Source organism: Pangasianodon hypophthalmus, chromosome 11 (genome assembly GCF_027358585.1).
Source record: "Pangasianodon hypophthalmus isolate fPanHyp1 chromosome 11, fPanHyp1.pri, whole genome shotgun sequence".
NCBI classification, from domain to species: Eukaryota; Metazoa; Chordata; class Actinopteri; order Siluriformes; family Pangasiidae; genus Pangasianodon; species Pangasianodon hypophthalmus.
Window position 1 is genome coordinate 7,845,535 of NC_069720.1, and position 27,965 is coordinate 7,873,499.

A 27,965-nucleotide genomic window follows, 5' to 3' on the forward strand; every position below is an offset into this window, starting at 1 on the left:
TGTGCAGGAATATGACCCAGTTGACACTGTGTATTTGTGCTGTATAAAATAATCAGTGAATCAGCTCTACCTTTTAGAGGCTGGATAAAGCTCGACTGTTATAACTTCAATTCCATTCCAGGCGGCTGCAGACGCTGCGAAGAACAGACACTGGATGCTGATCACAGCACCGGGACTGAAGCAGAGGAAGAGGAAGAAAGTACAGCCAGAGGACACCAGCATGGAGCTACCTGTGACCACACACACACACACACACACACACACATTTGTCTTGCTATCCTTGTGAGGACCATTACCAGAATTATTAAGGTGTCCTTAATAATTAACCAGCTAATTAATGCTATGCCACACCTACATCTAACCCTGACCTCAACCTCAAACCAAAAGGAAAATAAAAACTTAAACAAAAACCGCAGTTTTTGTTAAAAAAAAAAAAAATTTTTACTACTACTACTAAAGTTAGTTTAGTAATCTGATGTTGAAATTGAAAATCAAAAAAAAAAATTGATCTTTTTTTTCCTGTAAACTCAAAACAACAATATAAAAATGTTTAGTGAATTTGCAATTTGACATTGAAATTGAAAATTATCCTTTTTTTTTTTTTTTCTTACTAAATATGAAACAATTAAAATGTTTAGGAATTTAGTAACTTGACACTGAAATTCAAAATGATCCCCAGTGCTTTTTTTTTTTTTAAACTAAACTTAAAGCAATATTAAATTGTTTACTAATTTAGTAACTTAACACTGAAATTGAAAATGATCTATTTTCTTCTTCTTCTTTTTTATATTATACATGAAGCAATACTATGGTTAGTTTTGAGTAATGTTTAGTAATTTAGTAATTTGGCATTGAAGTGAATACATTATGTAATACACACGTTTAGTAATTTAATAATTGAAATTTAAAAATATCTTCTGGGTTTTTTTTCCTTCATTAAACCTAAAAAGTAGTAAAATGTTTAGTAATTTTGTAATTTTACATTTAAATTAATAATGAGCTTTTTTTTTTTTTATTCGCGAATCAATACTAAAAATGTTCTGAAATTTTAAATTATGTTCTGTTTTGTTGTACTAAACATGAAACAATAATAATGTTTAGTAATTTCATAATTTGACATAAAAAATTAAAAATTACAGTATCTTTTGTCCCACCCCCATTTTTTAACTAAACTTGAAATTAAAATATGTTAAAAAACATGAAATACTAAGATATGTGTTAAAAAACACATTCTAACTGCACATCATAATCTAAACAAAATGAATAAAAATGATACTCTTATCAAGTATCTTCAATATTTGTTAATGTGGTTTATTTTTAGACAAACCACAATCAGAAAAAAAATGACAGTGATGTAATTCACCTATAATCTTAATTCGTCCAATCTTATCCATCAGGAAGCATGCGATGATGTTGCCTGGTAGCACAGACAAGCTGCCCAGAAAGCTGACTAAACAAATCAAGATGTCGTTTTCATCCTGGAAGTTAAGATGGCAGCCGCTTTTGGGATGTACAAATGTGACATTGTTGAAGTTGCAGTCGATGAACTTGGAATCAGGCCATAAATCTGCAAGGAACAAAGCAATAAAACTGATATAATTAGCAAGCGACTATAATGAAGTCAGCTGATCTAGTTAAAAGTGATTTTGCTTCTTTGAGTTGAAATACCTGTGTTGTAGAAAACAGTGTTTATGATGGTGCAGTTCTCAAACAAGGTGTCTGTTGACTTGATGTCCTCGAAGTAACAGTCTTCAAAGTGGGTCTCCTTAAACTTCACATTTCTCATCTCTATGCTGATAAACCTGTGCACGCAATACACAGTAATGAATGAGCAGTGAACGATCAGGCTAACTAGTAAGCTTGTTAACTTTAGCACAGTGCTGTGCTATCATATTGATTTTTTAATTCTTATTTGATTGGTCAGAAGGTGGGGACTAATTTTCTATAAGAGCAACTCTAGCTGACAGCTAATTTACAGCTCGACATAATCTAACTCTAATGACAAATATATTAACGATGTTATGAAAATCGTAAAAGTGCTGATATGAAGAAGCTTACTGTAAGGTGTTTATTTACTTATTTATGGAAGGAGTCTCTAGTGTCAGTGCTTTGTAACACCCAGTAAGTTTTCGGCTATGGAGAGTGGTTAGGATAGACACATTTCCTAGCAACATGACAAGCTGTGTTTTTGTCGTTTTATTGATAAATTCTGTTGCTCCTTTTTAGTCAGAACTTGTATATACTAACTAAGAACTAAGTTTGTTCTGTTCTCTAAGTATGGACAAATAGAAAGGAAAAACCGTACCAGTCATGCATATAATAGCCCTCTTTGTGAATCTGGTTTTTCAGAGAAAAGTTGAAGTGAAAGTATTCGATCCTATCTTTGTAAAATGTCATGGTGTGTGACTTGTACTCTTCATACTGCAGGTATTTTATCTGGTCAGGAAACCACACTGAAAGGCCGTAATAGCTACAATGCAAATGGAAACACAGGAGCAAGTTAACAAACATGAATACACCTGTAATGGAATATCATGTAAAACACATTTGTCCTGAAGAACAGTAATGCATAATGTGTTGGATAAGTAGTGCAGGAGAAAAATAATTTTACCCAAAAGCCATTGTAAACCAGACAATGGCAATGAACAATCCGTGGAGTCTCAGTTTAGGGGCAGCAAGTGACATCAAGTTCTTCATCACCTTTAAAAATACATTAAGTGACAAATCACTGCAGAGTTTTATAGTCAGGATGTGTGAAACTCTGATTTAAGCTTGATTTACATGATACCTGCTTGACCAGGGTCATTTGTCTGACCATGAATCTTTGGAAGGCCGTACCAGTCTCGCTCTGGATCTCAATGAAATCATCCTCCTGAGTTTGAGGAGACTTAAACTGGGAAACCTTACAAATAGAGAATGCAATAGTTATCATTTATCCTTAAATACAATCAACAACATGACAAAATGAAGTCAGGGCCAGGTTCCCAAAAAAAATGCATAATGCTAAGTGCTGATTGTTAGAAGAGTGATATTTCACAGTGAAGAAGAACCAGGATGAAGTACTGAAAGCTCGTGTCTGTGCAGATTTACACTGAGCTCTAATCCAGACAGGTTTGTGTGTGAGTAGTTGCACATTGACAGCTTTTATTGTTTTGGCTGTGTTGTCCACCATGTTATAATTGAATATTTCATTTTTGGAATGTACACTACCATGTAAAAAATTAAATCAGCTATTAAGAATGTGAAATCAACATTCTTAAGAATTTTATTTGGATAGATTTTGATAGACCTATAAATTGACTTTAAGGTAATTCAAACAACCTGACTTCTAAAACACCATGCATCTGTAAAAACATGAAAAAAAAAGTTAACTGTGTCCAGAATGATATACAGTGTTATAACAATGAAATATCTCCAATTAAACTACCTTGCACTTGGATAGGTGGATAGGTGGATGCCATGATGAGATTACTGTACATCAATAATTGCATTGTACTATTTATCATTATCTTTTTTCCAACCAATTAAAAGTAGACTAAAGACCTTTATTGTCTGGTTTATAGTTTTTACGTCTACATCCTAGTTACCTCTAAATCAAACTGTCTATGACAACGTCACTAATTGTGAATGTGCTCAAGTAGCCTAGTGCTCAAGCATATTTTAGATTTGACTTTAAAAGCGTTTAACTTTAAATGCGTCCAATAGTGTCTGATACTCCATACGCTGCAAAGTAGAGCCAAAACAACAAAAATATCTCACTGTCTTATTACTTACAGACTGTGATATCTAAAGCTAGGTAACATATATGATTGGTACCTCGGTAACCCCCACAGATATGGACCAGCCTTCCAATTAGTGTTCAGGACTCTGACACAGTCTCAGTATTTAAGTCTAGGCTGAAAATTCAATTCAATTCAATTCAATTCATTTTTATTTGTATAGCGCTTTTTACAAAGGTCATTGTCTCAAAGCAGCTTTACACAAACAAAAGTAAAGTGAAGTGTGTGTGTGTGCCGTCTCTGATGAGCAAGCAGGGCGACGGTGGCAAGGAAAAACTCCCTGAGATGGTGATAGGAAGAAACCTTGAGAGGAACCAGGCTCAACAGAGAACCCATCCTCATATGGGTTTACACTGTAGTGTGCGTGTGTGTGAGCACAATGTGTGTTGGTGTAGTCCATGGAAAACAGCTGAAGCGTTTTCGTGGCAGTATGAAGCATTGCCGGTGGACAGGTCCAGAGTGAAGGGGGGGAGGTCTGGATCACCGGCAGCTCAGGAGTGTAGCTCGGCAACATATTTGTTTGGTCAAGCCTTTTGTGAATAGCTTTTTCTTAGGTAAAGGAGCAGATCTGGAGGGTTCACAGGCATAGAGTGTTGTGGTGAACTGGGATGTTTGGATGCTGTTGCCACCCCACTCTCACGCGTTCACTCAGGTTTGTTGACGGTGGAGTGGCTGGCTGCTTTATGTCCCAAGGCGCCCTCATGTTTGTGTTACCTTCTGGCCCTCCCTTTTAGTTATGCTGTCATGGGTAGTCTTGCTGGAGTCCCTGATTGCATTCTGCACCCAATGTACATATTATTTAACCATTATATGACAATTAGCATACCTAACATTCTCTCTCTCTCTCTCTCTCTCTCTCTATCTCTCTCTGTCGAGCTACACGTTACTCCTGAGATGCCACTGATCCTGGCCCGTTCTTCTCTCCGGACCTGCCTGATCCATTCTAATGCCCTACTTCTGGTTGGAGTCCTCTTGGAAACCACTCACTGTTTCTGACGATGGCCCCATATGGACAGCCTACAGATACATGTGATTACTGTGGATGTTACCACTTAGAAACCATCAAGATGGCTTTGGATTGCAACTGATACGAACAGTTTTGCTACAATGCCTTAGGACTACAATTGCGATGACAGCTTTAGGACTGCAATTGCCACAAACAGGTTTTTACTCAAGTCTCCATCAGTGAACAGTTGATAACTTCAACAAAATAGACTTTTGTGTAAATTATAATGACCTTTTATGGTTACACAATTGCCTTTTTGACCATATAGTATACAGTTTAGAAGGGATTTATTTATAATTGCACTATCCAGTGTCACCCAGAGGAGGATGGGTTCCCTTTTGAGTCTGGTTCCTCTCAAGGTTTCTTCCTCATATCGCCTCAGGGAGTTTTTCCTTGCCACCGTTGCCTCTGGTTTGCTCAGTAGGGACAAATGTATAAATTTAAAATGTATATATTTCTGTAAATCTGCTCTGTGACAATGTCCACTGTTAAAAACGCTATACAAATAAAACTGAGTTGAACTGAGTTGAATATGATAAAACCCAATGAGTATACAATGATGAGGGATTAGGGTTTAGATAAACTTTGTAATAGACATATTCCTTCATCATAATACATGCCAATTGACTGACAGGTAATATTTTTTGTTCAACTGCTTCAAAACGCTTTCTTCCACCAAAAGAGTAAAACAAACCACTGAGGTCTGAGCTTATTTGAGTCTATGTTGTGATTCACACACCTGAAACACTCTCTCTGGTTCACCTTTTGCCCTCCAGTTGGTGTCATGGACACGTCGCAGGATCATCCAGGCCTCGTCATGCCTTGCATTCTGAAAACACGCATGCTTACAGTCACACTGAGGTTTAAGAACGTTTACACAGTGATGTTGCATATATAATTGGCTATAAAGAAAGGAAGGAAAGGAATAAAAATGAAGGTCCAGTTGTTTCTGAATTTTTTTTTTTGAGAAAAAAAAACTGTACTAATATACAAGGCCTGGCTTTATTAAGACTCATTTATACCTTTATACACTCGTTTATACAGTTTTAAAAATAAAGGCACCAGAAATGGTTCTTTAAGGCCATAGAAAAACCATTTTAGGTTCCCTAAAGAACCACTGGGCAGCCTGGTCATACAGTATCATTGGTGCCTCAAAGCTTGATCCTGAACTTGGGTTACCTGGTCATGCTGGTATACAGCAAAATCCTCAGTGTTCAATTAACACCCAGAGTGCTGAATTAACATCCTACACTGTTTATATATCGCCAATTAGACACAAATGAGCTCTGAACATGTTCAATCATCACTCTTGGTGTTGAATTAACACTGGGGATTTTTGATGTGTATAATCTAACCTACTAAAAATTGTACTAATGTAATGAGAGGATAATCCATACCCTGTATGTGCTGCCCTTTTTACTTTTCTTTCCTGGCATAGTTAATCAAGCTGGTAGAGGGATTACAGTGTGTGTACCACAATATATGTCACAGAATCACTGCCAAACTGAATATTTTTCTACTCTGCCTATGTAACATGATGGGCATTACCTCAAGGAGATAGCGTGGGCTCTCGGGCATAAACACGAGTCCAGTGAGAGCAGCCACCGCGGGCAGGAAACACACCAAAACAAACACTCTCCAGCTGCGGAAATGGAACTCAGTGCCCATACTGAAACCTGCAACAAATCTCATGTCACTACACCATTACATTCTTCTAACACTGATCTGATGTATCTAATGTTGTCCAAAAGGTGCATTGATATTATTCTTGCTCTTAAAGGAAGAACACCAAGGGAAACAGGGTTTGATTAATTCTTGTCATGGCATGACCCAAACGGAGAAGGATTTGATTAACACTTCTTATATAATATATTTTAATGTGAAAAATTAAAGGGTGACTAGAAAGGTGCACAATAACCATAATAACAAAAACAATAGGGTTCCAGGACATTCATGCTTGGACCCTTAAAATCATGATCTAAAACTTATAAAGTTTGGTTTAAAATTAAACTGACAAATGGAATAAATACATCATTAAATAAAGACCTCAGTAGTATTATTTTGAATATAAGTTTCATTCCATAGACAAGATATCAGAGAGCCATTAAATTGTTTTGGAACTGAGGCTGACTGTTTGCTACAAGAATATAAAACTCCTAATAGATTCAGACATTCCTCACTCTTGTAAATACATTCTTTTCCAGTTAGATTTCCCTTTCTTTCCATGTATGAAGCTGCTGGGGTTACAGATAGGTAATAAATATAGATTGATATTTTGTAAGGACTACAACATGGTGTGCAATTGTAGGGAGATAATAAATGACATGGTGGTGTGATGGCCCTAGTAGAAACAGAGTTACTGTTACTACCCCAAGGTTCATCATTTTCCAATAACAGAAGTTATTTATTTAGTTATTTAGTTATTTATTTATTCCAATGGGCATTATAATTTTTACAGCACATCATCATTTTTATCCATTTTATTCCAAGTTCTTGCTATCAATTATGTTACAACAGCTAACAATCTTTTTCTCTCCCTCTTGACGTTAATAAGACAAAAAAGCTGCTTGTCATTACAGTTACGTTACTAAACTGAAAACTGAAAAAAAAAATTGCCAGACAACTTAAAGTTACAGCTTTACCTCAGACTGTTACAAAGTACTGATACTGGAGACTCCTTCCAAAAATGCAAATAAACATCTCCTCACAGAATACTTCAATGATTATCAATGAATATCAATGATTATACATGTTTTTATTCCCTTCATGTGGAGCGTCTGCCATAAAAGGACCCGCGTATGTGACTTGAATAGGAACAATAATGTCTTAGGAAGACATTAATCTAAATGCTTTAATCTAAATGAGATCTGAAATGCAACAGCCACTACTATCAGAACCGCTGTTATAGAAAATTAATCAACACCTTCTGACCAATCAGAATTGACATTTCAACATCACTGTGGTATAAAATGTATTATAACACAATAAAATTAGAAATTAAACATATTATACAATGGAAAGAATTAATGTTCATATAATAAGAAAGGAAATGATTCAAGAGGAGTGTAAAGTAGCCATTTTAGTACTCTAAGACTCATATAAACTCACTGTTCATATCCCTATTCATATCCTCATTCATATTTACCTCCCCTCCACCTAAACGGATGCTTCCAGACTTGCCCTCTGATTTTGAAATGATAATTATGGTCTTTATCACCGTGGTGATGATTAGCATAAAGATGCTGAAGGTTAATACTGTTATTACCATAATGATGGATGATTCCCCAGGCGCTGAAGGAAGCGTACAGGCCTCCCAGCATCCAGAACAGACACAGCCAGCTCAGGTGCTCGCCCCGTTTATCCATCTGCAGGAACTCAGCAAAGTACGTGTACACAATGGGGATGGAGCCACCTATTCTGTAGAGAACAGAGAAACACTGGGGGATACTTACAGTCGAACAATGACTTAACACAATGATAGAGAGAGAAAATTTTGAATAAGGGAAATATGAATGATAATACAGTTATACACATAGTGTAGTATGACATGTTGTGGAGGAATGTCCATTCAACACTGCATGTGTACACTTCTGAAAAATGTCATTCTCATTTTGAGGCATGAAAGCGTTTAGTGCAACGATTAAGGTATATATACTGCACATATATATATATTTATGTATGTACACAGTATATACAATAACACATGAAATCACACTGTATTTAGAAAACAGTTTTCCTAATTAATCTTTTATTTTCTACATTTTTATTCTCTAATGTTTTATTGAAGAACATTAGAGAGGAATTCCCCAAAAGTTTATATTTGTTGGAGTTAAATACATTTTATACTGAAAAAAAGATAAATTTTCTAATCATTTTATAGAAATAAACACTTCAAATAAATCATCACCAAGACTACATTTTTGAGTTAAGTACAGTAGAGTAAACATATGCATATTTAATTGGATGAAGGCTCACGAGTAAATTTCATTTTTGAAAAAGTAAGAATATCAGCGAATCACCTGGCGATGAATGACAGTGATATTTATTGTTTTCAAAAATTACCCCTTTACCCATAGTGTCTTTGCTTAATATTTCACACAAGTCTATACGCAAGCCTAATACTGTAGGACCATTGAAATCTCTGTGTGTACTTGCATTTAGAAAGGAAAACTTGCATTACCCAATTCCGGAGCAGACTCTGCAGAAGAGGAAGAAGCCATAGCCCTGGAAAAAGGAGGAGAGGAAAGAGAAGATGCAGTTGATGGCCAGAGCGTTGAGGAGACACTGACGGCGTCCCAGTTTATCAGCCAGACCACCCCACACTACGGCTCCCAGCATCATCCCAACGTACACGATCAGACCTGCACACAACACACACACAACACACACACACACACACACACACACAACACACACACACACAAAATGTTTATATCCAATACATTTTACATTTACCTTCGCAGCATTTGGATGACTTACAGAAGTGTTTTATAGCCTCCAAAAACAAATCCTTACGCTAGTACAAATAGGTAAGGGTATAAGAATACCATTAAATTAAAACCCTGTTACAGAGGGGTTAATATAACAATTACAAAAATAGTACAAACGGTACCATAAAATTCTGTAAATTAAATATGAAATATGAACTCTGAAAGAAATAACATTAAAAAGTACAGTATAGAAAACCGAATATTGTTAAATGAATAGTTTTATAGGAAAAACTGAAATTTGCACAGTTGAATGTACTCAGTCAGCCAAAAGACATTTTCTGTCCAATTTTTGCTTCTTTAGTTTTGCACTGTAGACATGAGGCTTGTTGTTGCTAACAGGTCAGGGAAGATTATAGCTAGCATTGTGTAGACTACATACTTAGTCTTATTCTTACCGTAAAATTATTTTCAATGTAAACCAAAAAAAAAATAAATAAATAAAAAATTGAGTGGTAATATTTGGTTTGACTCTTTTTTAATACAGTGTTGTGTTATTTAGCTATTGATCAGCCCAATAAAATGTGGATTAGTGAAGGATGACATATAGAAGTGGAAGTCCTCAATGCAGCTTTGTCACATTTATTACTGTTAGTGATTCAGTGAAAAACAGGTGAAATAGGTGTGTATGGTACCTTTACTGAAAGTTTGTGATTTCAGTAGAATCTTCTGGCACAGAATATATCAATCTTCAGAGCACACTGTTTCTATTTTTCACTTTGTCTGTTTTTATAAACCACTATCCTGTTTTGTTCTGAATTGTTGTTCACCATAGTCACAGCATCTCAAGGGACAGCTGAGGGCCCAGTTCTGAAATATTAGCCTTTACGAATTGATGAAGGAAGAAGGCAGTTTTTAACCACCAGAGGTCTCACTTCCACATGATTTTTTCCACTCTTTGTGTGCCAGAAACATCTTTTCATAATTGACATAATTGTGCACTCTATTTCTTTTATATTGCAAGTTTAAATTTCCAAATATAAAATATACAAAATTTCCCCTAAATCCAAATGTAGACAATCATTCAGGGCCTGTTTGGTGTCTGAGGTTTGCTTCATTAGTACTATAAGTCTAATGCTGCTAAAGAGTAAGAGATGTGAACAGCCTCCAGTTTAGCATCATGCAAACTGAATGCCTAAATGTACTGTTTGCTCATAATGATATTATTACCCTAATCCCTTTTAATGTACAAATCTACATTCTACCTGATGCTTTGTGTGGAATGATACCCGATATATGCTGAGGAAAAAAGTGAACCAGACTTTAATATGGCTGCTATAAATGTTTTAGCTGTAATGTAATGTCCTTCTGTCCATTTTTACATCCAAAAGCATTGGATTTTTAAGCCGGGCTGCCAATACGGTCTCTCTGTCTTTCTCTTTCTCCTTCTCTATATCTCTCTCTCTCCCTTCATCTGGCCTCTGCACTCGTCATCACTCTGCTTTCACTACAGTTGTGACACTCCCATTAACTTTTGCTCCTAAGTGCCCAGACCAAAAAAAACCCCCTTGGTTCTTCACTCTTTTACAGCTCCATCTGTCCATCGTTGTAGCATTAGAGCACTCAGAAGTTCACAGTGATGGCTTCTCAAGGTGCTTTTATCTGTGATGTGTTATCAGGTCACTTTGTAACAGAGAAGAGAGATTTTTTTTAACATAGTGCTCCAGAGACAGCCTCTGCTGTGATATATACAGTAAATATGATTACATATATTAAATGTATTTATATCAGACCTGCTCTCTTGCTCTGAGCTCTCCTCATTCGGTGTTTTACTACACAATAGGTACACTAGAGACAACAAAAATGAATGCATTATTCCGAATGAACAGATATGTTTTTTTTTAAACAGGTACAAATGCAGATATGAATAGGAGGCTTGGCAGAACAGACCATGGGTAATATTGCTGATACTGGAGGTGGACTGGGATCCAATGGGACACAGCAAAATACTGTAAATCGTGTGAGTGGAAGGTTTTTACTTTAATGTAGCACAGGCTTGCGGGACAAACAAAGACGTGTGGTGAATTGATGCATCTGTATCATTCATTCATCCTTAGTAACTGCCTGGTCAGGGTCACGGTGGTTTAAACAAGGATACTAAGATTACACATTTTGGGAAACAGATCCAACTAAATTTGTTAGAAAATATCACAGGCAGGGCATCTCTATTTGAGATCAATTATGTCAGTCAAAACAGTCAGAGCCAGAATTCACAGACCACACTGACATCTGAATGTAGATAAAGATACATATATTTGGAGCACTAAACAGATACAGATGCAGATAGTATCTTTTCTGTTACACCCCTAATATAATTACATACGCTATATGTATATTGCATGTATTTATATCAAACAGGGTCCTAGTCTCTCACTCTGACTTCTCCACCTGCCTCCTTCTCTGTCTTGCTACACACACACAGCTAATGATTAAATGAGATTGACAGTTAGAGGCTGTGTATGTCAGGAGTGTGAACTTGTAGCCTGAGAGACCTTTAAAACTGCAAACCTCCTTTGCTTCTCATTGCAGTTCTGTTTCAGGTCTTATTCACGCTGCAATATTTGAATGTTTTGACATTATACGCATCCCTAACAAACCAGATTCAGACGTCCACAAACTATATTGAGCAACAGAGTGGCAAAGGGCACGTGCCAAGCATCGGTCAAACAACACTAACAACATTATGGTGCTATATACAGTTCAACTGTAAACTGGGAATTCATTGTATGTTCTTACTTCCTAGCTTAAAGGTGCAATAGTCCGTTTTTTGTATTTCTTAGTTGTAAAAATAACCTGGAATATATATAAAACATGATTGAAAAAATAATTGTTTAAGTCATGGCCTCAGCACACGTGCAATAAGCACCCAGTGCTGCCCAATAATTCTCCTGTGTGCCAAATTTTGTTTTTATAGTGTTATAACTTGGGTTTCAAGCAGCTGAATGGCACTATTGTGTAGCTTCAAATGCTAAAAATAATTCAAGATGCTAATAATGGAGCTTAAAAGCTCAAAATACATGTTACAAAGAAAAAAAGGACAGCGACTGCACTCATGACCATTCTCATAAATCAATATTTCATATGCATATAGTCTAATAACTTGGCTTTCAAACAGCTGAATGTCCCAGTGCACTTGACAATGATGTCATGATAGTGCTGGCTAATGCTAAAGCTAGTTAGCATGCTAACTCTAGTTGAATCACTGTAGGTTCTAGGAGTGGAGCTTTGTCTACATGGGCAGGCTTGGGAGGCGAGCTCAAGGTATAATAAAAGAAAAATCATTAAAATCTTATTCTAACTCCACCTAGGAGACCTGAAAAGGAGCCAACTGCTCCTTTAGGCTAGCTTTTTTTCTTCTCACAAATGTAATTTAAAACTTAAACACACTGTCTGGAAACAAAATTGTTTCCTTCATGAAAAAAATGCACTTTGAGTCTTGCTTCTAAATTTACTTGAGTTCCTGGAAAACCTGAAAAAAACCTGGAAATGTGTTGCTTACTGACTAACTTTCCAGTCATATAAAATGCATGAAAAATGGCAAAACAGATCAAAAGTCTTCAGCTGAATGAGAACTTTTCTGGTAAAGTGTGGTTTAGCTATAAAATACCCAAACTGCACATTTAATGCATTTTCCTCAGACGACCCATAATGAGCTATTTACTTTATATCACCCAATAAAGTCAACATTTGTTTATATTTATTCTGTGGTTATTTGACCATGAGAGTCCACGGCATGCTGATATACTGACATTCTGATCAAATGTAAGGTTTTTTATGGACTTGGTCTCAAACCGTTCTTATGGTTTTCATTCACTCTTTAAAATTCTACAACTAATTTGACAATTGTTTTACAATTAACTAGTCATTGCTCTCTAATTGTTAAGTAAAGCTATATACTTACAATATTTAAATTAAACCTGGTATAGTAATATTTCATTTGCATCTGTTTCAGTGTACATACAGGAAAATATTCTGGAAATTCAAATTCCTATTTTCCTCATTTTTCACTTACCCAGCACGCCCTCGCTGTCGCTGGACAGGCACATGCCCTTCTCTACTCTGGGCAAAGCGAAGGCTACTACAAAACACTCCACACCATCAGCCATGAGCGCCAGGCCCAGCACGGTGAAGAGGGCCCACTGGAAGCGCCCATGGCCGCAGTCCTCCATGATGTTCTCGTACTGCTCAGCCAATGTCTCTTCCTCTTCCAAGGTGGCCAACTTGGCCTTCAACCTGGCCTCCCGACGAGCGGCTCGACGCGCCTCCTTGATATCGTCTGGGTGAGCAATGCCCTGATATTCCCCCTCGTACATCTGATCGTCCTCATCCTGTCCTTCAGTGACATCACTGGCTGCATCTTCCTCCTGGGCAGGATAGTCGGGTCGGTAGGGGTAGTCATCCTCACCTTCCTCTCCGTAGGTGTTCTGGCTTTCTCCTTCATTGTCTTGCATGTTGTTTTGGTAATGGCCATCCATTGTGACCACGTTTTAGAATTGCCTTAGTATCCTCCAAATCACAGCTGGCTATATTAGCATAATCCTCAGAAGGCACTTTGTCTGGATCTCAGAATCACTACTCCAGAGGCCAGTAGTGATGACAATATCCTATTTATGGGTTTCCTTCTGGGATCTGCAGTTGAACCATAGGCCTCAGAGTCAATTGTGACAGTTAACCACTTCTCTTTGAAAGCTTATATAAAAAGAGAGAGAATATTAGTGAGTATGATTAGAAATTGAGTGCTGGAGTGTCAGAAAAATAAGAACCTTATTCATTTGGTAATAAGGTGCTACTTACGAGTCTCACCTTGCTGCTCAGAAACGTATTCAAATATTATAATAAACACATATTGACCCGTTCTTAGAAATGGTTAAAAATAAACTTTTGCCATATGTAAAACACTTGTGGGACAGAGAGTATTTGCATTTGTGCATAAGAGCAGCAGCCAGTTGAGACTGTAATAGTGAGCTCTATTGATCACATTCATAATAGCCTAATTATTTAAGGAATAAAACATGGCAGGGAGTTACGGGAAAATAATCCATGCCGGGGTGGTGTGATGTGGCCCGATACAAAACAGAGTTACAGTTACCACAGCGACAGCAGCTTTATTTTTTAAAATCAGTTTTATTCCTTTTAATTTATTTACAGTTACATTTAATGTTATGGAGTGTCCATGAAACAAGTTAGTTCTTGTTATCACTTATGTCATAACAAGTTTGAAGACCTGAATTCTTTCGTGTCAGAAAACAAAAGAACAGCTTTACCTTTGACTGTTACAAAGCGCTGACACTGGAGGCTTCTTCTAAAATGTTACATAAACATCTCACCACAAATGTCACTATATCAACTATTATGCACATTTTAATGTTTATGTGAAGCATCCACCATGCAAGTTCCTGTGCAAGTTGTTATTAGAAATGATGACATATTAGAAGGAGTGCATTATTATAAACCTGTGATTTTCCTCGCTGGTGGCACTGTTGTCAGAGCTGCTGTTATAGAAAATTCAGACCAATCAGAATAGAGAATTCAACAGCATTGTTTAGAGCCAAGCTTACATGGTAGTGGGAATCACTCAGAATACATCTTGAACTCCTAACTTCTATATATTATCAGCTGGATCCATGTTGATATCATAAAACTTGGACATATACAAGCATTTGGACTATAGATACAAATGTATGGGGCATTCTGAGTAACACATATGCGTTGTTTTCATGATGACAAACAAATAATATCTTGTAACTTTTTGTCCAAAATTATATGAAGGCATTTTATTTTGTGTGCATAAATACTAAAACAAATGTTCATTTTGAATCCACAATGATTAGATGAATAATAATAGAAACATGATGAAACAATTAATTTTTTAGATGGAATTTTTGGAGACCCACTAATTATATCATATACCACTCTGTAGGGATTTATAGCTATGAAAAACTATTTTTGCAGTTTATCTTGAAGACAAAAACTATTTTTAAGGGTTTATCTTAAATACAAAAAGGAATTTGGTAGAAATGAAGAGGAAATGAAGAGTGTGTCATAAAATTCAAATAATTATTCTTTTTCAAGTCACAACATTCATTTTGTTACAATTATTATTTTGTAATTCATAAAATGAAAACTATAGTCACCCTTTTGTGCAAAAAGTTAAAATTTATGGTTTTTCAATTTCTGCACACAACATTACCTTATTATTTTCTTTTGTCATGAAAGAAATGCAGTTTGTGGCACAATTCATTCTGTTTAGGAAAATGGTCTTGTTATAAATGGCACCCCCTTAAAAAAAAATATCCTCATTAAGGCATTTTTACTAGACCATTTAGAAGGTTGGCTGCTCTTCTTAGACTCTGACATGGTTAAGAATTTGTATTAAGAGCTGTGATTTAATCCATCTGCACTATGGGGAATTTCATCCTGCTGGGTGATCCAGAGTGCAAAGGGGAAGAGAGTACAGACAGGAAATGGACATGATAATGCTGATGATAGTCAATGGTCAAGGAAAATAGAAGCAAGAGAAATATACCCATAGGATGACAAACTGCAATGCTTTATAAATCAAATTCAAAAGTGAGTTTAGAAAGTCACACTCTTCCAGTGTCTATTGGAATCTACTGGAGTCACATTCACCAGCAGGTCAGGCGGATGCCACACTACAGATGTGACAGATGAAAAGGGTTTCTAAAACAAAATCCTCTGCTTTAGGTGTGTAGCCTGTGTGTCTCAGGTGTTGAAATTGTCAATGTGATTCCAGATGGTGTTTCACACTTTTACATTACTGCTGTGAATGACATTAGATCCAGTAAGAACATTTAAGCATGTTATAATACATGTTATACTACAGCACTATTAAATTCTTGAATCTGATTGGTCAGAAGGTGTTGATTAATTTTCCATAGCAGCATCTCTGACAGTAGTTCTGACTGTAAGGCAAATCACAGGTTTATATTAATGCACTTGCTGTAATATGTGCTGACACTGCACATAATCAAAGTCTAACAATAAACAACTGAAAAGGCATTACAAGGTATAATCATTACAAGGTATAATCATTGATACAGTGAAGCTTCCTGTAAGGAGATATTTATTTAACATTTATGGAAGGAGTCTCCAGTGCCAGAGTCAGAGCTTAAGCTTTAACTTTAGGGTTTCTGCCACAGCAAAGTCTTTGTTTCTTGGTAAGCATTTTTTGACTTTTGAATGACTTTATAGCAGCTATAATGTAAGTGCTAATAGGAACATGTTTCACAGACATTCCATTAAAAGGACATTAAAAAACATTAAAAGCAACTATAAATGGATAAAACGATACATGTCATTTTTTTACTGAATAAAAATATTGCTGTGGTATAAGAGGAATAAAACTCTTTGCAAAGTGCTGTAATTGGAAAATAAATATAAACTTCGGAATGGTAACAATAACTCGCCTTTGTGTTGGGCCACACCGCGCCACCCTGTCATTGATTATTTTCCTGTAACAGCATGTCCCATCATGTTTTATTACATACATACATGTATACAACATATAATGGCTGGAAGTTGCTTGAGTAGGTGAAGCCTTTTGGCAGGTCACTAACAAATTTTGGGAAGAGGATTTTTACAGCACCTGTGATATACTTATCTGTAATATATTTTTAAAATATGCAGTATTTTTATATCAGGCTTTGACTGAGTGTGTAAAAATTTAATGTGGAACAGTAAGCAATTTTATTATGTAGTCATGATTATATATAATATATATATTTCAAAAACTGCTTATTTTAAACCTTTTTATACAAAAACTGCTTATTTTTATACCAGTGCCTGGATTGCAGTATGTTTGATTTGTAACATTATTTATAACATTATTGGTATTAATTAGATTTTATTAAAACTAGGAAATTACATCCATTATTGATAGGATAAATAATATCTGAAAGACGACACTGAAAAGAAGCAACGCAATTCCACATTTCCTGCCTTAAAGTGACATATCACTTATAAGAAAGGTCAGACATACTTTATGCATCAGTATTATGGAGAGATACAGCTTTGCATTGACCATAAGACATACGTTTAATCCTGAAATCCAAAAACCGTTGCTGTCGATCTTTACTGCTGAAGAATGAACAAATATACAACTTACCACAATGACCATTTCTTGTTGATACTAAGCAGTTTCCTAAGAAATGGAAGAATAATTCCAGGATAGAGAATTTTCGATGCAAACCCTGTCAGTTTAGCAGAAAGTGATGGGACAGACCAGAGGATTAGGATGCAATCTCACAACCCCCCCAATCAGCTCAACTCTAGAGAATCTCCCTCTGCCTGTAGCTGGCAGGCTGAATGATACACTCTGTTCCAGCTAGAAGAACACTGACCTTTACAATGGGAGAATCATACAGAAATAAAATAAAAGTTCCATTGCTACTGTGCTCAAGTCATCATCAAGATGTTTCTTTTGTGTGTAGTTACTATGTGACCATGTGTTATAATGGAGAGCTTTGTAGTTTCTTGGTAATGAGCTGCTTTATTTTTGTCTTATTAACTTCAACAGAGAGAAAAAAGGGACCCCTGGAAAGGGAAAATGGCTTAACATCGTTATAACATTAAATGCAACTCTAAATGGATAACAAGCACATGTTTTTGTTAGTATTGGCAAACTGCTGTGGTATAAAAGGAATAAAACATGCTGCTATTGAAAAATAACTTTAGAGTGGGTTGCATCACACGACTCTGTCGTTGATTTTTTTCCTATAACAGCATGCCTCATGCATTTTAATCCTTACTTGTCTTACATTGGGCTTTCTATTGTAGCTCTATTAAGCTCCCATATTGTAACGAATGTTGCAACATGGATGTGGAAGTATGACATTTCATCCCATTGTCTGAGATATATTTGAGCTTGCACTTAGGCCTGACATGAGCCAAGTTTCAGACTTTGACTTAGACTGGTTGTTGTATGCTCTTATTACTGGTTGTTGTATGCTCTTATTATTACCCAACATACAGTATTCTAGCCTACTGCAAATCATTAAGGCCACCAGATTCCCCCTTCCCTTGTGCAAGGACTTGGGTAGCAGTTTAAGGACTTTGGATTCAACTTTGATGAAATCACTTAGGCTAGGCTAAATGGACTTGAGCTGCTAATTTGACTTGAGGGTAAATCTATTCACTGCAACACAGCTCAGTAGGAAAATAATGCCCTGGCCTGGAACAAAAACTTGTGTTTTTGATCAGAACATGCTAGCATCACTCACCTCACACCATTTACTAGATGATACTAATGAAATACTGTCAACTCTCCACTCATATCTAGTTGGCTTGGCTTGCTACGCCATAATCATGGATAGGTGATGCCTTGTACAGAGGTAAAGCCTAATGCCTAATCCCACAGCCAGATAATTCTACTAAAGAGGATTAGCTCCACCCAAGCAGAGTCATTGGCTAAATTTAGATCACACATTCCCCCCGTTTGCTCCACCCCACTACTTTTTCATGCTGGTTTAGTTTATCCACTCATCATTCAGTGATGCGTTCAGAGATTTAACCAGCCCATTTGTGTGATAAGGAGAAGCCTAAAAATGGTGGTTAGTGGCAGATGGCTAATGGCTGAAGATTGTGGGATTCAGTGTATTAATCTCAGTATCTCAAACATATACGATTCTTTTTGTTCCTGAAAAAGTAGTTTCTTAGATTAAATTGGTAGCTTGTTGATTTTCTTTACTTCCTGACCCCAGGTCTGGGTTGGTTCAGTCTCACCATGATTTTCTGGTGAACGCAGTAATGTGTGGTTCTAATATGCTGGAAATTGTTAAATGGATGGGGACAGGACCACGCTGATAGTCAAACCATCCTGTTAATCTGCCTGACAAACCGTGTGACGCATTTGAACGTGATTCCGCATGAAACCTGATGTTCTACACTTCAAATATGAACATCTCTATCTGGAAATTGGACATTTGTTGGACATTAAAGGAGATGTTTGTCATTTTTAGAGCCTGAGAACACTGACCTTCCCAATCTTCCCCTCCCCCTGAATAGACCCCACTAACACTACGTTTGATTGGTGCTAACACTACGTTTGATTGGTGTGTTTTTTGGTAAGGAAAATGTAAATAGATGCCTGAAATAAAGATAATAACAAGACCCATTGCATGGAAGTATTGCGAGTAACAATTTGTAAGGCAACATTGGAATTATATAATTAATTAATAATTATATGTCTATAAACAAACATAAAAGGTACAAACTGTACCTCCTTTATAGCAAATGCTGGATGCATAAGAGAGTCTTGAATGCTGTTTTACCTCATCAGTCATTGCCTAAAAGCATTAGGTACAATTATTGATAAAACACAGAGTATGACTGGTTAATATCGGGTATTATTCATTAATAGATAGAAGACACACTATTAATACTTTAAGCAAACAATATTCAGATATAGGACAGCTGCTTAGACAGCTAAAAATTAGTTGCAGTTTTTAAATAATTATCTGTGAGGAAAAGGTTTATAAGTGAAAGCAGAGTATTGTCATAGTCTTGATGAAAATGAACTGATTTTACCTGAATCAAAAGTCATGTATTTGCAGTTTTATTTCCAACTACCTATCATGATGCGTACTGTAAATTGTAGTATAAGAGGAAGAAAAGCCTTTGGGACATGCTGTTATAGGAAAATAATCAATTTGTTGTGTTTGTTTGTAAGGTGAGCACTGAAGAAGGCTATGGGCTGAAACTTTTGCTTACTGGTCTGTTTCAACATACTGATCTTTGTGCTTTCTTCACTATGCAAGTTTAAAACAATAAATATATATTTTGATAGACCTTCGTGGTCTGGTTTTCATTCAGTGTGTGGACAGCCTTTGCCTTGGATTTTGAACACTTTCTTGCTTCATGCCTTGAGGATATATTTATCTCATTTGAGTGCAACTATTCCTCTTTCTTACACAATTTTGGGGAACAGTAACTCTGGTTTGTGCAGGCCACATCAGACCACTTTGATTATTTTCCTATAACAGTACGTCCTGTCATCAGATCTAGTATACCTGGCAATCTATTAAATCTTGTAACTATTAAATCTAGTAACAACTAAATTGCAGTGGAGGCCAGTGCAACCCTAGCCCCCGAGACACACCCCTGAACATTAGTATTGAAAATAGACCAATTTCATGTGTTTTACATTTACATTTATGGCATTTGGCAGACGCCCTTATCCAGAGTGACTTACAAAAGTGCTATGAAGTCTATCAAAAATACATTCTGATACTGGCTCACTAAATCACAAACTAGGAATACCATCAGTCCAAAACTCTGTTGGGGGGGTAATAGACAAGCGCTCAGACAATACTTTTTTTTTTTTTTTGGTTTTGTAAGTGCTAATTTAAGTACTTTAGGAAGAGGTAGGTCTTTAGACATCATTTGAAGACTGCCAGTGACTCAGCTGTTCAGACATCTAGGTGAAGTTCATTCCACCACCTTGGTGCCAGAAAAGAGAAGAGTCTCAATACATGCCTTCCTTGTACCCTGAGATGGTGGGACCAGTTGAGCAGTGGTAGAGGATCGGAGGGAGTGTGTGATAAGTGGTTTGTTATATGATGCTGCAAATAACCCTTACACCAAATCCACTAAGTGGAGTGGATGTTTGAAATATTTAATATTTCATAATAATGCAAACTGGATCAATAAATTTGATTGTACTGTCAGCAAGACAGAGGGAAAAAGAAGTACATTTGCAATAAATACTGCCAAATCTGCAAAAACTAAACTGTGTGAAATCACCTGCAAGTAGAGGAGATGTACAACTCTTCAACTGACACTTTGGATAGATAGCTCCATCTAGTGATACTTGAGCACATGTCTATTAATTAAGCATGTGATGACGTGAATTTCCTTTACCTGTCCTTTAACCTGACCTTTATAACCAGGTACTTATAGAAAAAAATACATTTAATACTTGTTTTGTTGTTGTAATGGATATGACATGACTCATGGCTTATCCATATGTAACCATATTATCATGCAAATCACTTCTAATGTACAATTCTGGGCTGTACATTTACCTGCTACCTGATCGTGAGACAGTTACTCTTGTTCTTAGCTATGCAATGTCCTTTTGTCCATTTTTACAGCTAACACACAGTATCTGTAACAGGAAATCTATTTGACATTGTGACCGTATGATAATATTAGCCATGCAGCCAAGAAAGGAATAAAACATGACTGGGCATGCTGTTATAGGACAATAATCAGTGATGGGATGGTGTGATGTGGCCTGAGTACAACGGTCTGGCTACACCAGTTTTACGCTAAAACTGGAGACTATGTTAAAAAAATGATCAATAAACATCTCCTCACAGAAAACTGGGTGTGAGGGATGGTATGCTCGTGGGCATCTGTGAGCTCATGTATGCAGAAGAGGGTAGATAGTACTTTCCTCTTAATGCGTTACACTGCCATGAGATACAGCATGAGCTACAGCTGGAAAAGAGGCAATGGTTGGCTTCATGTGTATTGGAGGACGTGCGGTGTTAGCATTGACCCTGCCCCGATGGTAGTCATGGGTGGGAAATGGCAGGTGAATTGGCAAATTGGGGAAAAATGAGGTCTGACCAATCAGACTCGAAAATTTAACAGTGCTGTGTTGTAATGCAAAAAATTGTGTTCATTTGTACTGTAGCTGAACTGTTCCTTTATCAGATTTGGCTTGGATTCAGCAAATTAATGTATGAATAATTAGAGTTTAATCAGCTGTTACACTCAAATTACACACGTTCATTAAATCTTGTTTTAAGACAGTGGAAATGATTGATTAAACATATCTAGTCTTGTCTGTGGGTAGAAATTGCTCATGAGGTCAGCCACACACAGCAGAGCATTTTCTGCACTTTGCTTTGAGTTGTTGAGGCTTTCTGGTGAAGACTCAACCCCCGCCAGCTGCGCTTCCTCCCCCAGCAAGCCCTTCAACTTACAAAACCACTTTTGTAGCTGCACAAAGGCTGCATGTACTTCTTTGTGGCATGCTTGCTCCTCATCTCCCTACTTTTTGCAGTTCTGCAGATGAGACGTTACAATTCTGTGCACGTTCTCTTTCCCCTGGCGACAAACAAATGTGTTCAAGTGTGGCTCAGCATGGCCGATGGAAGAGACGCCTTTCTCCTGCTGGTTCCTATTTATTTAACACCAGAACTCTTTGCTTGAGAAGACAGTGGCAGTGAAGGGATTAAAAAAAAAAGAGCTCCGTCCCTGTAGCAACACCGTAATACAAACAGGCATGTGCTGAAAGTTCATTTTGATCACACAATTATTACTTAAATGATTATTACAGTTTATGGTGCCGTGATTAAAAAATTGATTAAAAAATGAAATTAAAATTTGTATAGCAATCAGTGAAGTGTTAATGTCGGCTCAAATGGTTCAAAAATCCAGATGAGACCTCTATGATACTTGTCCTCACCTGAACCCGGAGTGGGCTGACTTATTTTTTTGTCCAAATCAAGTCATAACCTCTATTTCAAGATACACTGAAAAGGGAAATATGCTTTTATTTTAATATGACAGGCTTTTTCCTAGCTGTGACAAGGCAAAGTTTACAGCTCAAATCAGATTCACACTGGCATTTGCTGGCATTATAACAAATCCAGACGTCCTTGCAAAACTCAGTGTCATTTCATCGTGGCAAATTAAGGAAGCAAAGCAGAGGATATTGCTTGTTTATTCCTGCACAGCACATCATTAAGGCTTCTCGGTAGGTTAACATTAGACGCACCTCAGACAGACCTCAGGACAGGATTTATAGTGGGGCAAATCAACCATAAGAGCTGTCCACTGTCCCTGCCTCACCCTTTGGTCTCTCACCTTTCTCTGTCCATGTCTCTTCACTTGCTCTAGGCCCCAATTCCACCTTCCTGTGGTTCCTCTATCTATCTATCTATCTATCTATCTAGTGATATTTATATTTACAGATACTTACTGTCTTTGTTCCTCCAGGTTCTCCTTTTTTTCTCCCCATCTCCCAAAAACATGCTCGTAGGTGGATTCTGATCAAAAATAGCTTGTTGATAAATCGAGTTTTGCTTATAGCTACCAGTTCAGCATCTTGCAGACACTGAGTTGGTAACTAATTTCAAACAGATTGCTCATATCGTTTCTGACACCATACAACATGCTGTTGTTGAAGCCAGAATCACTTTCTTCCTCAACACACAGTTTTGCATCAGTCCACACAAGCAACAGATTCAGGTTCAAGATTAAAGGCAGAATCATTAGCATTGATTTAGTCAAAGATATATTTGCAATTGAGTTAAAATGAAAATTATTTAAATGATGACTTATTCTGTGAATTTATGAACCTGTTTTAATTTTTTTTTTTTTTAGCTCCAGTACAAAAAAAGAAGCTTGCGATGAAAAACATGTCTTGGCTGATCAGTTACATTTTCTGTAAGAAGAAAATTGTGTAGAAATTATGTTACATCATTTTATCACTTTAAAGTAAGCTAAAATATGGTGTTTACAGCATATTATTGACTTTGAGAAGGCTTATTCCTTATAATAAATCTGATAATTACATATTATATCTGCAATTAAAATATTGTTTAGTAGTAATTTCTTAGCAAAAAGAACAGTAGAAAAGGGTAAAGCAAATTTGTAAACATTTACAAGTCAAAAAGAAAGCAATGAGAGACATAGAGAAAGAGAGAGACAGACAGACAGACAGACAGACAGACAGACATGCATGGAGAAAGAGAGACAGACAGACAAAGAGAGAGACAGACTGACTGACAAACAGAGAGAGAGAGAGAGACAGAGATAGAGACAGACAGACAGACAGACAGACAGACAGAGGAAGAGAGAGAGAGACAGACAGACAGACTGACTGACAGAGAGAGAGAGAGAGAGAGAGAGAGAGAGAGTGACAGAGATAGAGAGAGACAGACAGACAGAGGAAGAGAGAGAGACAGACAGACAGACAGACTGACTGACTGACTGACAAACAGAGAGACGGACAGACAGACAGACAGACAGACGGACTGACTGACAGACAGAGAGAGAGAGAGAGACAGACAGACAGACTGATAGAGAGAGAGAGAGCGAGAAAGACAGACAGACAGAGAGAGAGAGAGTGACAGACAGACAGACTGACTGACTGACTGACAGACAGAGAGAGAGAGAGAGAGAGAGAGAGAGAGATAGGCAGAGAGAGAACCAGACAGACGGACTGACTGACAGACAGAGAGAGAGAGAGAGAGAGAGAGAGTGAAAGACAGACAGACTGACTGACTGACAGACAGAGAGAGAGAGAGAGACAGACAGAGAGAGAGAGAGAGACAGAGAGAGAGAGAGAGAGAGAGAGAGAGAGAGAGACCTCTGCAGGCTGCTTCTCCCTCCATCACTTCTTAAATCGTCGCGCGCCTCCTCCTCCTCCTCCTGTTGCTATTGGAAACGCGCGCGCGGACGCTGGCGCTAACGAGCTTCCTGTTAAAACCGGGAGCGCTGTTTCTCACAACAAAACTCAACATTATTATTCAGTTGAAGCACTTTAAAGTAATTTCTGCAGGCTTGTCTTTGAAAGTGTGCGCTATAAAAAGCTCGTCAGAGGCATGTTTAAGGCTCGCCTATGTGTGGGAACAGGAAACTTGTGAAGGCTTGTGATCCACGCTAGTGAAGCTGAGGTAAGTTAAGCGATGCAGTCGAGTGGGAAAATTTCTGCTTTAGTTTTGAAATACAGTGAATACGGTGAACTGTTGAAGCTTTTTAAAAACATTTAACTCACATTACTAATGTTTTGTAGCTAATGCGAGTTGTTTTTGTTGGTTCATGTGTTCAGCCCTCAGTTTCACTCGGGAAGAAGTCTGTATACTTGTGTTTGTATTATTACCGTAATACACAGTATATACTTTAAAAAGTCTCAGCATCACTGCAATAGGACGCGAGCTATTTCTCAGCATGTTGTTTAGTGCTGTAGTATTATTTATATTTAATACGGTAGTGTGAGAGTGGATGAAGTTTACAGGGTAAAAACATTCAAGAAGTAATGACTTAATTGCTTCAAATGGAGCTGGACTTTTTTAGTCCAATGGATTTTAATGAATTATTTTAGACTTTTACCAGGCTCTGGTCTTGAAATAATATAATTTCATAAGAATTTCATATTGAGTTACACTTTAATTCAGAATTCTGCTTTGGGAATATCTGGGGGCTCTTATAACTTTCACCCCATCAGCAACAGCCCTGCACTTTACACCATAAAATATTTAAATTTCCCTATTTCATATTTATATAAGGATATCAGGATGATGTTGACATAAAGTTAAATTCTCAGGAGCCATACGAGGCTTTCATTTTGACTTCTTCGGTTCCTGGTTCGATCCTCAGATCCCTTGGATTGCTGTCTGTGTGAAGTTTCACATCTTCGCCCGTGTCCGTGTGGGCTTTGTCTCCGGTTTCCTTCCACCTCCCAAAAACATGGCAGTAGGTGGACTGGTGGCTCTAAACAGTGTGCTCCTAGGTGTGATTGAGTTTGCGAATATGTGTGTGTGGTGCCCTCCCATCCAGGGTGTATTCCTGGATCACAAAAGGGCTTTTCACACTTGAAATATTGAACCCAGGGTCACTCTGAACCCTGGGGAAGCGGAATCCTGGGTTATCTTGTTTCAAGTTTCACATTGCTCATGATTTACCCGGGGTTAACAATTAATCTTCGGTATTCATAATCTGACATTTCACACTGTACATTACTAAACCCTGGGTTAGTGTTCTTTTTTGCATATATGCAGAGTCAGGAACCATGATTGGATAAATACAGCACATGACTGGGTTAAATAACGGCTTGTCTCACGCTTTTGTGTCAGTGAGAAAAAATTTCTGATTGGGTGCCTGTTGCTGAGCATCTAGCCCTAACATTCTAACACCACATCGTTTCACACTGTACTGCGGGGTTAACACTGTGAAAGCGATGCTAACCCTGCTTCGGAGCAGGGTTTCACAACCCTGGGTAAAAAGCGGTGCTAACCCTGCTTCTGCATTACAAGTATGAAATGCACAGACATGCAGTCACTTCTACAGAGTGTACAACAGCAGAGTACATATTTTCCGCCCTACAGGCAGGGAGCTTTCGAGGCACTGCCGGACACTTCAGCCTACATCAGACATTTTTAACTACCCACACTTCTAGGGCAGAGCTGCTGTGTTTTGTTGTTGTTGTTGTTGTTTTTGTTGTTGTTTTCCTCTTACTATAATATGAATAAACATACATGGAGATAAAAAGCATATCATTTTTTGTAGCATTTAAAAAAAAAATAACTCAAGTGAGAATCCATATAAGCTCTGGTTGATGTAATGTGGTGCAACCTTTAGAAAAATAAACAACTAACCAACAAACAGTGGCAGATTCATTTCAGAAATATGCCATGCCACTGAGATGCCATTTCCCTAAAAGTACACAGAAGGCAGATAGACATGTCTGTTTTAAGCTGTTGTGAGGACGCTGTCTCATGTGATTGCACGTTGTTGCAGCTAAACACCTTGCACAGCAAAATGTCTAGTAAACACTTTGTAAACACTGTTATCCTTTATGACTTGTTCACTGAAGGTGTCCATTTAACACAGGTGATTTGGCTGTGTGCTATCTGGCAAACATATATATATATATATACATACAGTACTGTGCAAAAGTCTTAGGCACATGCAAAGAAATGCTGTAGAGCAATGATACCTTCAAAAATAATGAAACTAAATGTTTCTACATTAAAAAATACTATAAAGATCAGTAAACAGTAATAAATGAAACAAAGTCAATATTTGGTGTGATCCTTCGCTTTTTAAAAAAAACAGTAGTCTCAGGTACAATTAGTGCAGTTTTATAAGGAGCATCTTGCAGAAGCAGCCAAAGCTCTTCTGGAGACTTTGATTGTCGCACTTCCTTCTTATTTTTGCAGCAAAACCCAGCAGCCTTCATCATGTTTTTTGTCTGAAAAGTGTCTCTTATGTAATATGCCGCTTTCTTTACTTAAATACAAACATTTTTCTGTAACATTTAATTTTGTGCTAAAATTAAAACTAATGTTTGGAAATCTAAAATGTTTTTGTACTGAATCAATAATGTAGAAGTCATAAAATAAAAATCTATAACAAAGTTTGTACTAAAAAAAAAATAGGATCCCTAAGACTTTTGCACAGTACTGTAATATATATATCTCAAAAACAAACCTGTGTGTGGCAATTGTACTCACTAGAGTTTCATTAAGGAATAAAACATGATGCTGTTATAGGAAAATAATCAACAAGTGGGTGCTGTGATGCGGCTGTTATCATCTGATTATTTTCCTATAACGTGTTTTATATCGCAGTCTTTTATATCGCAGTAATTTGCCAATGATTAGGTCTACCTTTTTAAAATTAATTAAAGAAAGAAATACATGTAATACTTTTTATCGGTTTATAGCTACATTTACACAAGCTGGTTCCTATTATCACTTCTATTGTAGCACCTATAAACAACATCTTATCTAAGACAAAAAATAAAAATTAACTGGCAATGGTAGTGAGAAACCAGAAAGCGCAAACTCCTTTGGTGATTTTTTACAAAGCACTGACACTGGAGACTCCTTCCATAAACGTCTCCTTCACCACACCAAGGATTGTACATCTTTCTTTGTTAAATTAAATAACACGGTTTTTGAATCTGTTTACATGGAACCTGCTCTGTACAAGTCT

The 27,965-nt window shown here is 37.1% G+C and overlaps 2 protein-coding genes across 2 annotated transcripts in view; one reads left to right on the forward strand and one right to left on the reverse strand.

The window, feature by feature from the left end:
* sv2ba (synaptic vesicle glycoprotein 2Ba) overlaps positions 1 to 17,555 on the reverse strand; it is a 21,402-nt gene extending 3,847 nt beyond the window's left edge. The window contains exons 1-12 of the mRNA XM_026930641.3: positions 17,398 to 17,555; positions 13,285 to 13,961; positions 8,966 to 9,146; positions 8,051 to 8,202; positions 6,334 to 6,461; positions 5,525 to 5,614; positions 2,789 to 2,902; positions 2,612 to 2,700; positions 2,306 to 2,470; positions 1,669 to 1,802; positions 1,364 to 1,567; positions 71 to 230 (exon numbers count right to left, since the gene is read on the reverse strand). Of these exons, the coding sequence (XP_026786442.3) occupies positions 71 to 230; positions 1,364 to 1,567; positions 1,669 to 1,802; positions 2,306 to 2,470; positions 2,612 to 2,700; positions 2,789 to 2,902; positions 5,525 to 5,614; positions 6,334 to 6,461; positions 8,051 to 8,202; positions 8,966 to 9,146; positions 13,285 to 13,747 (1,880 nt within the window). The 5' untranslated portion in view covers positions 13,748 to 13,961; positions 17,398 to 17,555. The remainder of the gene's footprint in view (positions 1 to 70; positions 231 to 1,363; positions 1,568 to 1,668; positions 1,803 to 2,305; positions 2,471 to 2,611; positions 2,701 to 2,788; positions 2,903 to 5,524; positions 5,615 to 6,333; positions 6,462 to 8,050; positions 8,203 to 8,965; positions 9,147 to 13,284; positions 13,962 to 17,397) is intronic.
* A 7,228-nt stretch (positions 17,556 to 24,783) lies between these two features.
* Positions 24,784 to 27,965, forward strand: part of LOC113536658 (A-kinase anchor protein 13) — an 80,684-nt gene continuing 77,502 nt past the window's right edge. The window contains exon 1 of the mRNA XM_026930745.3: positions 24,784 to 24,922. The gene's annotated coding sequence lies outside the window, so the exon portion shown is untranslated. The remainder of the gene's footprint in view (positions 24,923 to 27,965) is intronic.